Here is a 12,205-nt window from a genome sequence, read left to right as displayed (position 1 = left end):
AGTTTAACCTTGTGCTGATTGCTCATTTTATCGATACTGCTGTCCAGCAAGACCTAATTAGATTGTTTATTGGCAGAGCACATCATAACTTCAAGACTACTAAAACTCTGGGCAAACCTATACTGCACTCCTGAATATGACTAGACCTATCAAAATGATGTCACATAATGGCTGAGCGGGTGCAGACTGTCTGGAAGAAAGGGAATTTAATCTGGCAAGCACTGAAGAAAGGTATAATATGAGAGAAAATGAGTCGAGGTCTTTCATAGATTCATTGGAAGGAGTGAAAATTTAGAAATATATTCTATATTTACAGGGGAGCAAAGAACCTCAAGTATCTGGATGGCAGTTCTGAGCAGAGTTCAAGAGTCTAGTCCTAAATGTCTGGATCCATTGCTGCAGGAGGTTCAGCAGTGGCCTCCATGTAGTTACGGACGCCTAATATACCTTCAAACATCTTTGCTTAAAGATGTGGTGCATAGAATACAAGGTGGAAAAATGTGAGGTCCTCGACTTTGGTAGAGACAATAGAAAGATGGTGAGAGATTGAAAGGTGGTGTTCTGGAGGATCTGGGTATCACTATACATAAATCACTGAAAGTTAGCGGGTAAAATCAGAAAGCAATCGGGAAGACAAATTGTTGGTTTGTATTATAAAATGATTTGACTACAAGACTTCAGACCTCGTGCTCCAACATCTGGAATATTGAATATCGTTCTAACCTCCCTGCTTGAGGAAGCGTATACTATAGAAAAACTGAAGCAAAGTTTTATTAGATCGATTTAGAATGGTTGAGGTAGTCCTATGAGGAGAGATTAATCAAATTAGAACTATATGTCTATAATTTAGAATAATAAAAAGTGATCTTATTGAAACCTGGAAGATTCTGTAGGGACGAGACGGGGTAGATAGTGAGATGATGATTCCATTCCTCTGTCTATGGTTGGCCTTTAAGAACCAAAATGAGAAGAACTTTCTTCACTCAGAGGGTGGTGAATCTGATATTCCACAACCCAGAACAGGCCCAAGTACATTCAGGAAAGAGATCTGTGGATATTTTGAGAATTACGAGAATTGTGGCATGAGTGCAGGCAAGTAGCATTGACTTAAAAGATCAACAAAAATTATTGAATGGTACGAGGGGCTGAATGTATTGTGTTCTTAACACAACTAAGGAGATGATTGTTGACTTCAGGAAGAAGTTGGGAGAACAAGAACCAGTCCTCATTGAGGGCTCAGTAGTGGAGAGGGTCAAGAACTTGAAATTCTTGTGTGTCATCATCTCCAAAGATCTATTCTGGAGCCTCCATGTCGATGCAATCATGAAGAAGGCTCGCCAAAGGCTATACTTTGTGAGGAGTTTGAGGAGATTTGGTATGTCACCGAAGACTCTTGGAAACTTCAATGTGTGTACTGTGGAGAGCATTCTTGCTGGTTGCATCACTGTCTGGTACAGAGGTACCAATGCTCTGGACAAGAAAATAATTCAGAGGGTCGTTAACTCAGCCTGTGACATCACGGGTACCAGTTTTCACTGAGGACTTCTACAAGGAGCAGTGTCTTCAGAAAGCAGCCTCTATCTTCAAAGACTCTGACCACCCAGGCTATGCCCTCTTCACTCTGGTACCATCAGGAAAAAGGTACAGGAGCCTGAAGATGAGAACTCTGGCACAAAGACAGCTACTTCCATATTGCCATCAAATTCCTGAATGAACAATGAACCAAAGACACTGCCTTACTTTGACTTTTCATGTACTATTTTTATTTATTAATTGACGGTGTGTAATTTAGATGGCTGGCTCCTCCTTTGGCTCTTCCCCCACCTACCTCAATAATAACCCTGGTTTTCCTGCCATACCTCAGATTCACCTGAGGACTATTGTATCTACCAGCCATTGATTGTAAGCTATTAAAAGTGTGTTTGTACTCCTCTCAGTTTCTGAGTGCAATCAGTCGCGTCACAATTTTAGCTTACTTTTGAAGGAGGATGGAAGCCCTATTGACCCTCTGTCCCCAGAGGCCCCAGAGGAATTTACCTACTGGCTGGAGTGCTTCCAGTCCTACCTGGCGGCCACGCAAGACGTCTTCAGTTCCGATAGTCTCTGGAGATCTGCACTTCTCTCTCAAGTCAGCCAAAGGGGTGTGCTGTCCTCAGGGACTGTGCAACCTATGAGATTGCCATACAAGGCTTGAAGGCCCACTCCCTGATGTCTCAGAATGACTTGGTGGCAAAATACTGGCTCTCTCAATGTTGGCAACACCCGGCTGAGTCTCTTGATGACTATGTCCTTGAACTGTTGGCCCTGACTAGGAAGTGCCACAATGAAGCGGCCAGAGCCCAGGTGAGAGAGGAAGAACAAATCCGGGATACCCTTGTGGCAGGAGTGAGGTTGAGGTACGTGAGGCAGTGATTGCTTGAATTTGGGAAGAAGGACTTGGCCAGCACCCTAGAGCTGGAGAAACCACTTGAACAGGCCCAACGAGGAGCTGATGACCTCACGGATGAAAGCAAAACCTTTTCGGAAGACCTGACCTGTGTGACACCAGTGGTCCCCTTGCCTCAGGATCGACTACTGCTGCCACGCGCAACCGGGGATGCTACTTCTGTGGGCAGGCAAAGCACCCTCATGCCTGATGCCCCGGGAAGGATGCCGTGTATTCAGGATCTAGTAAGAGGGGGCACTGGGTGAAAGTCTACCGAGCCAAGTGGAAGCCCAAAGCCCACCAGTTCTGAGGTGCTCAACCAGAATAACTAGACCTCCTGACAGTCTCAACGTAAATATTTGTAAATTATTATTGTTTTTAATGTATGGTCTCTGTTTTCCACCCTCAGTTTCCCTTCTGAAGGATGCTGCCACAAAACAACAAATTTCGTGACTTGTTCATGACAATAAATTTTGATTCTGATACTGAACTGTAGCACAAGAGAGGTCAGGTCTTGCCTTTCCCATTGGGTAATGAGTGGCTACAGAAGAATACCAGAACTTGGAGCAGGAGGAGCCCAGTTAAGTCTTTGAGCCTGCTTCACCATTTTTGAAAATCGTGGCTGATTTTTGACCTCCTGTCCTTTCCCCAAATCTCTTAGATCCTTTATTCTCCACAAAATGTACTTTTTAAACTTTTTAAAAAAATTTTCACACTATGAACCATATCAACCAAAATACATAAAAACATTTCCATCTTAAATATACACAGCAGCATTTTCTCCCCTTTTTTTCCACATTACTTTACCTCCCTCCTTCCCACCCCCCCTCCAAAACCAATAAACATTCAACATATACAATTCAATAAAACCATTAAACAATGTCATCACACAATGAAAAATAAACAAGAAAAATGTCATCTACTTTTACACACTGGATCAAGTCATTTTGTCTTCTTATCATTTTAGGGGGTGGAGGTCCGAGGCTAGCCCTCTCTGTTATATTCCATGTACAGTTCCCAAATTTGTTGAAATAATGTGACATTCTTTTTTAAATTATATGTTATTTTTTCCAATGGAATACATTTATTTATTTCCATGTATCATTGCCGTACTCTCAGGCTCTCTTCTGATTTCCAAGTTGACATACATTTTTTTGCTACTGCTAAGGCTATCATAATGAATCTTTTTTGCGCTTCATTCAGTTTGAGGCCTAATTCCTTACTTCTTATTATTACTTAGAAGAAAGATCTCTGGATTTTTTGGTATGTTGCTTTTTGTGATTTTATTTAATACATGATTTTGATCTTCCCAAAACTTGTTCACTTTCTCACATGCCCAAATTGCATGTACTGTTGTTCCCATTTCCTTTTCACAGCGAAAAAATCTATCTGATAATGTTGGATCCCATTTTTTTTAACTTTTGGGGTGTGACATATAACCTGTGTAACCAATTAGACTGTATCATGCGTAACCTTGTGTTTATTATATTCTTCATGGTTCCAGAACTTAACTTTTCCCATGTTTCATTTTTTATCTTTATGTTTAGATCCTTTTCCCACTTTTGTTTGGGTTTATAGCTTATTTCATAATTTTCCTTATCTTGCATCTTGATGTACATGTTCATTATAAATCTTTAAATTATCATTGTGTCTCTAATCACATATTCAAATCTGTTTCCTTCTGGTAATCTCAGTCTGTTTCCTAATTTATCCTTTGTGGGCTTTCAGTTGATGGTATGCAAACATTGCACCATGAGTTATTCCATATTTGTACTTCAATTGTACTTTAATACATTATTTCCCAAAAAACAATTTTCTATTCTCTTAATTCCTTTTTTCCCCCATTCTCTTAAGGAAAGGTTATCTATTGTAAAAGGGATTAGCTGATTTTGCATCAATAATAATTTTGGTATTTGGTAATTTGTTTTTTTCCTTTCTATGTGAATCTTCTTCCATATATTGAGTAAATGATGGAATACTGGTGAGCTTTTATATCATACCAGCTTTTCATCCTACTTATAAAGTATGTCCCGGTACCTTCTCCCCTATTTTTATCTAGCTTTATCTTAGTCCAATCTGGTTTTTCCTTTGTCTGATAAAAATCTGATAAATACCTTAATTGTGCTGCTCTATAATAATTTTTAAAGTTTAGTAACTGCAAACCACCTTGGTTGTACCTCTCTGTTAATTTATCTAACGCTATCCTCGGTTTCCCCCCTTTCCATAAAAATTTCCTTATTATTCTCTTTAGTTCAGTAAAGAATTTCTCTGTTAAGGGAATTGGTAATGATTGAAATAAGTATTGTATCCTTGGGAAGACATTCATTTTAATGCAATTTACCCTCCCTATCAACGTTAGCGGTAATTCTTTCCAATGTTCTAAGTCTTCCTGCAATTTCTTTATTAGTGGCTGATAATTTAATTTGTTCAAATGGCTTAAATTATTATCTAACCTAATACCTAGGTATCGGGTTGCTTGATTTTGCCATTTAAATGGTAATTCTTTTTAAAATTTGTATAATCCGCATTACTCATTGGCATCAGTTCACTTTATTGCGTTGATCTTGTACCCCGATATTTCTCCATACTCCTTCAATTTCTTATGTAGTTCTTTTATTGATATTTCTGGTTCTGTTAAGTATATTATGATGTCATCTGCAAATAAACTGATTTATACTCCTTCTCCTTTATTTATATCCCTTTTATTTTATTTTCTGTTCTTATCAGTTCTTCCAATGGTTCTATTGCTAAAACGAACAGTGAGGGAGATAATGGACATCCCTGCCTAGTTGACCTACTTCATTTAAATTAGTTCGACACATATCCATTTACTGTTTCCTTCGCCAATGGTCCATTATATAATGCTTTGATCCAATTAATATATTTTTCTGGTAGATGGAACCTCTGTAATACTTAGAATAAATAATTCCATTCTACCCTGTCAAAGGCTTTTTCTGTGTCTAAAGCAACAGCCACTGTTGGCATCTTATTTCCTTGAACTGCATGAATTAAATTAATAAATTTACAGACATTATCCACTGTTCGCCTTTTCTTAATAAATCCAGTTTGATCTTGTTTTACTATTTTTGGTACACAGTGGGCCAATCTGTTTGCTAATAATTTTGCTATTATCTTGTAATCTGAATTAAGTAGAGATATTGGTCTATATGATGCTGGTGTTAGTGGATCCTTCCCTGTCTTTAGTATAACTGTAATTATTGCTGTCTTACATGAATCTGGCAAGTTTTGTGTTTCTTCTCTCTGGTTCATTACTTCCAGGCGAGGAGGAATTAATAACTCTTTAAATGTTTTATAGAATTCTATTGGGAATCCATCCTCTCCAGGTGTTTTATTGTTCAGCAGCTTTTTTAATATATCCTGTACTTCCTCTATTTCAAATGGTTTTATCAGATTGTTTTGTTCCTCTTCTTGCAATTTCGGCAGTACAATTTTAGCTAAAAACTCTTCTATTTTATCATCTTTCCCCTCGTTCTCATTTTGGTATAATTGTTCATAAAATTCCTTAAAGTTCTCATTAATCTCCATTATATGTAATTTCTTTGTCCTTTTTCCTTGATGCCAATACAGTTCTTTTATCTTGTTCTGTTTTAAGTTGCCAGGCTAATATTTTGTGTGTTTTTTCTCCTAGTTCATAATACAGTTAATTTATTTTCATTATGTTCTTCTCCACCTTATATGCTTGTAATGTTTCATATTTTATTTTTTTTTGTCCGCCAATTCTCTTTTTGTTATATCATCCCTTGTTGCTAGTTCCTTTTCTGTACTTACTATCTCCCTTTCCAACTTTTCAATTTCCCGATTGTAGTCCTTTTTCATCTTAGTTACATAACTTATTATCTGCCCTCTAATGAAGGCTTTCATTGCATCCCATAATATAAATTTGTCTTTCACTGATTCCATATTTATTTCAAAGTACATTTTAATTTGGCATTCCTGCCTTTTAAGTAGCATGGAGTTTAACCTCCATCTATATGTTCTTGGTGGGATGTCCTCCAGTTCTATTGCTAATAACAGGGGTGAATGATCTGATAGCAATCTAGCTTTATATTCAGTTTTCCTAACTCTCCCTTGAATATGGGCCGACAACAAAAACTTAATAATCTTCGAATAATATGAGTATTCCTTTTCCCTTGGGTGCTGCCTCCTCCATATATCCATAAGTTTCATTTCATTGATTTAACCATAAATTTAGTCACTTCATTTTTTTTGCTAGTCTTTTGTCCAGTTTTATCCAACATTGGATCCAAATTAAGGTTAAAATCCCCTATCAATATATTTCCTTGTGTATCTACAATCTTCAAAAAAAATCTTGCATAAACTTTTGATCCTCTTCATTAGGTGCATATATATTGAGCAAATTCCAAAATTCTGAGTATATCTGACACTTTATCATTACATACCTCCCTGCTGGATCTATTATTTCCTCCTCTATTTTGATTGATTCATTTTTATTAATTAATATAGCTATTAATATATAGCTATATTAATATAGCTAATATAGCTTTTGAATTATATGATGCTGCTGCTATGTGTCCTACCCAGTCTCTCTTTAATTTATGTTCCACTTCAGTTAGATGCATTTCCTGCACAAATGCTATGTCTATTTTTTTCTTTTTTCAGTAAATTTAATAGCCTCTTTCGTTTAATTTAGTTATGTATTCCATTAATATTTATAGTCATATAATTCAACATGGCCATTTCATATCCTGTTTACACCTCATTTCTGCTTCCTCACCACCACCATCCCCCTTTTCCCTATTTTCATCTCTCAGTTTTCCCTTTTTAAACTCAATATATGACAACACATTTAAAACATAAAATACTTCAACAACTCCCAAATCCAATATTCCCTTAGCCCTAAATGTCCCCCCCCCCTCTGAGTTGCCCCTTATCCCTTGCCGGGCAACCACAACTCCCCTCTCCATTTGGATCGTGAACCTGCTCGCAAGCGTCAACTGATTTCGCAGTGATGGTTATTCTCTCTCACCCAATCCACCCAGAAAAGACTTTTTTTTCACACATATAACAAAGTTCACCCTCTTTTTTCCCCTTTACTTCCTTTCTTCCCTTCTCTTTCCCTTCTTTAGTTCTTACATATACATTATTTTTACATCTTTATATATATTTTATTGCCGTTCTTCATTCTTGTTACATCTCTTCATCTCTCCTTCTGTCCTGCAGGCATTCTGGAAATTCTCGCGCATCCTCCGGATCCGAGAACTGTCTGTTTTCCTCCCCAGGGATAAATATTTTAAGCACACCTGGATGTATTAACATAAATTTATAACCTTTTTTCGATTTTGCTGTATTAAACTCCTTCCTCTTCTATAAGAATTCAACATTTATGTCTGGGTAAAAAAATACTTTTTTACCCTTGTATTCCAATGGTTTATTGTCTTCTCTAATTTTATTCCTTGCCCCCTCCAGTATATTTTCTCTTGTCGTATATCTCAAAAATTTTACTAAAACCGATCTTGGTTTTTGATGTGTCTGCGATTTCGGAGCTAGTGTTCTGTGTGCCCTTTCTATTTTCATTCCTTCCTGTATTTCTGTCATTCCCAGGACCTTTGGGATCCATTCTTTTATAAATTCCTTCATATCTGTGCCTTCTTCATCTTCCTTTATGCCCACTATCTTTATGTTGTTTCACCTACTATAATTTTCCAACATATCAATTTTCTGAGATAACAACTAACTTTTTTTATCACTTTCTTCCAATTTTCTTCTTGTCATTCACTTCCATTTCTACAGCCATTTCTCGTTCTTCCACATTTTCTAATTTTTTCCCTATTTCTGTCATGACCAGCTCTAATCTATTCACTTTTTCTTCTGTATTTTTCATTTTTCTTTTAATTTCACTTATTTCTAATGTCAACCATTCTTTTAATGCTCTCATTTGTTCTTGAAAAAAATTTTTTATCTCTATTCTGTCCATCTGTTTTACCTTCTATTTCTCTGTGCAGATCTTGGTCTTCTTCTTCCTCTTCTTCTGTGTCTATACCGGTGTTTGTGTCTTCTTCTTCTCTTCCTTGTATCTGTGTCTCTTCTGACTATCCTAATGAGTTGGTTGTCTCACTTTGCTGGGCTCCTTCTTGCTGTTGGTCCTCTTCTTCTGGGCTACTCATCTGTTGGGCCTCCTGCTGCTGCTCTTCTTTCCTTTCATTCCCTTTCCTGTCACTTTCCTCTTCTTCCGGCTGAGAGCCCTGGTGTCGGGCATCCCTCAGCTGGTTCCGTTGTGTTAGCCCACTTCACAGCTGAGCCACCCTCCCGTCGGTCTTCTCCTTAGTAAGCGCTCTGCATATGCGCACTTTTGTTTGGCTCAGAGAGCCATTTTTGCAGTCCAGCGGACTGGGGGTTTGTTACTCTGAGGGTTATCACCAACCACGGAGAACGGGCTCTCTTCTCCACAACGGCTCCCTGTTTCTTCATGCAGGTAAGGCCTTTTCCTTTCTCTTCTGGCGTCTTTTCTTCTTTTTTTCTTTCTTTTATCTACAACTTTATCTTTTATTTGTTATGTTTTGTATTTCTTGAACTTTGTATTTTCTTCTTTTCTGGAGAGGGCTGGTATTCCCCTACCGGCCACTACTCCATCACGTGACTCCTCCCACAAAATGCACTTTGAAGGAACACTAGATGTGAACCTCGGTAGCAAATACCAAAGATTCACCATTATTTTTATTTATTTTTGTAAGGTGGTTTCTATGAATGTCTGCACTGTGACGCTGTTGCTAAACAACTAATTTTGTGACTTGTTTATGACAATAAATTGTGATTCTTCGCAAAGAGAAATGTGGAGAGAGAAACGAAATTAGTTTCAGCTTTGTGTCCTTTCCGCATTCTGATGCAGGACAGGGAGTCTAAAAGCTGCTTTACTGCCTGATCTACCGAGTAGTTGCAGCATTTTCATCTGTTTGCATGAGATTTCCAGCACATTTCCAGTATTTTGCTTTGATCCCAACTCCAGGACAAGGTGGAAAAGATGGAATTTTTATCCTTTTTCCTTCCTTCCTCTCCTTTAAGTCTTCCTCCTTATCAGCTGATCACTATCTCAAGAACTATCCTTCATTATACAGCATCCTATGAAATCAACTCTGTGAAAAGAACTGAGGGCCTCCCAAAGAGAGACAAAAGGAACTGTAGAAGCTGTAATCTTAAGCAAACAATGAGAAACCAGGGGCTCTCAGTGAATTTGGCAGCATCCAAGGACAGAAATGGTCAACATTTCAAGTTGGGTCCATTTATCGGCAGTCCATTTCCCCCCATGGATGCTGCCTGACACACTGAGTCTTTCTAACTTCTCATTGTTTGTCCAAAGTATAAGCTTTGTTCCAGGTTAAAGTGCACTGTCAGATATGCTAATGTCTGAAATTGGAGGCAGAATTCACGTTTGACCATTTCTATAGAAGCAATGTTTTGTTTCGTGTCTTGATCCATCACTCACTAATATCATTTCAAAACATGATTTGATCACTTCTCACTTTGTGGGAAATTACAGTATGCATAAATTGCCTGCGTCAATTCTAGATTTCAAAGGTGCTCTGCAGTGAACTATTGCTATATAAATGTAATATCAATTGGAGTCTTCCTTTAATGGTTCTTTCAGAGCCAGGACTGGAGTAAATATGATGAGAAGCTACTACAGGCCGTGGCTATTTGTGACGCAGAGAAAGTGGCCTCACTCCTCAATAAAAGGACTCTCCACGCAACAAAGCTCGACACTGAGGGGCAATCAGCGTGAGTCTGGAACTTTCTGCACTTGGAGAGACATTCTTTAAAACTTGTCAGCCAATTATAATGCATTCAGAAGGGGGAAAAGGTGCAAAAATTAGAAATGGAATTATTCCCGTTTAAAAAAAAAAAGAAACATTTGTAAATACTTGGCAGATTATACAGGATCCGTGTAGAGAGAAAGTTGCAGCAAGATGGAGAGAACAATGGAGATATTGGTGATAAGGCTCAGTCCAAAAGATGTCAAAGTAACCATTATTTTAAATTCTGTCACACTACTGTCGTAGGATAATCCCTTCTGGTTTGGGGGCCTATGAAGCTGGAGTCTGTGGAAGAAATCTGAAAGGATGAAATTCGCAAATATTTGGGAGGAAATAGACTGATGTTCAGTGCTATACTGTAGTTATGCTCCAGATGGAGGAATGAGGTGGATCTAAGAGCTGACATTCAACTTCTGTGATTTTTCCCCCCTTTCTGTGACAATGCTTAATCTTCTTCCTGTGTATAGTGTAAAATGGGTGACTGTTTCAGGAGCTGAATGTATATTTTTTTTACTGTGGAAGTAAGAAAGAGATGGAACAAAAAGCCAGATACTAATTTAACACAGTGGTACAAGTCTGAATATCCCCACACTACATGTGACACTGGCAACAGACACGACAATACATTCAGAATTAACATCATGGCATTCATTAAAATGGGTGACCTTGCATTAGTCAGCAAACTCAATGGATTAATATTAGCTCTTAATCTAATGCTATAGGGTACAAGCATGATCATGAGAGCAGGTAAATCCAACCTGCAGTCAATGCACTTCTATTTGCTTTTTGTATTTTGGTGTGTTGGAAGATGTCCATGACTATTCAGAAGAAGCATTTGTGTGATCCACAACCAATTGTTTCTGTGAGCCAGATGCTGCATTCCCCCTCAAAAGGTCGTGGATGAAATTCTGCTCGATGGTTTTGAGGAAAGAGATCCAGACAGACTCATTGTTTTGGACAAAATATTGAACTGAGAACCTGCCTGCTCCCTCAACATGATGTTAAAAACTGAGTATATTAATGGTATCCTGGCCAATATTTATTACTCATTTAGTATTTGGTGCTTGCTGTTTGTATATGGGCTGCAGCACCTCCAATGTTACAAAGTGATCAAGAATTAGCTGCCCAAGGCATAAAGGTGCTTATGAAGTGCACATCTTTCTGTTTCTAATACATCTATCAATTTCACAGGGCTTCAGGAATATGATTTGATTTAACACTGGCTGGTGAGTTCTTAGGCAGGAAGATTAACCAGCTTGGTACCGGGATGAGATCTTCAGAGATACTAGAGAAAGAAAGAGGAAATTGAATCCAGAAGTGCTCAGTCAGTCCTGGTAGATAAGTGCAAGAATGCTGACCCTCACCCCTCAAAAAAACTTATTATACCTGCACCAGAGATCAAATCCCAATCCCAAATATCCTTCCTCCCAATTGCCAATACAATATCCCCTTAAACCTGTGAGTTTTTCCACTAATCAGAAGCTACCCCAATGGTCTTCAATCCATCAACCCACTCTGGCTTTCCTACTCGGCAGATGGTGGACCTGAATCCAGGAATCAGAATTAAAAACTTAAGAGCTGTTTCTTCCCATTAACTTTCAGCATTTCTGGTTCTCTCTCTCACATTCCATTGCTCCCTCCCAACCTCTCTTAAATATCAAGGCTATTGAGCTTTAAAATAATCATTCTTTGTCTTGATGGAATTACTTTTGATGCAAAATTGGGATTGCTTGGACAATTCATAGAGAAAGCACAGAACTTTGAGAGCATGTGAGCAAATATTTAAATAAATTATGTTTGGTTAGTTAAAATATGCTTCTAATGTTGGACATTTTGAATGTTCACATTTTTATATAAGCTGAAGACTTATATGCTCATCAAGTATGATTGGTGCATACTTGATGGGCCGAAGGGCTTGTTCTGTTCTCAATGTTCCATGACCAAAGTCAACTGTGCAGTAATGCCAGCTCCAAAAGTGCTGTTCCACTTC

The 12,205-nt window shown here is 38.1% G+C and overlaps 1 protein-coding gene across 1 annotated transcript in view; it reads left to right on the top strand.

Annotated features, from left to right (window-relative positions):
- Positions 1-12,205, top strand: part of ankrd24 (ankyrin repeat domain 24) — a 110,432-nt gene that overhangs the window by 32,023 nt on the left and 66,204 nt on the right. Inside the window, exon 3 of the mRNA XM_069928502.1 lies at positions 10,050-10,180. Coding sequence (XP_069784603.1) covers positions 10,050-10,180 — 131 coding nt within the window. The remainder of the gene's footprint in view (positions 1-10,049; positions 10,181-12,205) is intronic.

This window comes from Narcine bancroftii, chromosome 3 (assembly GCF_036971445.1).
Source record: "Narcine bancroftii isolate sNarBan1 chromosome 3, sNarBan1.hap1, whole genome shotgun sequence".
NCBI classification, from domain to species: domain Eukaryota; kingdom Metazoa; phylum Chordata; class Chondrichthyes; order Torpediniformes; family Narcinidae; genus Narcine; species Narcine bancroftii.
This window is presented reverse-complemented; position numbering and strand designations above follow the sequence as displayed.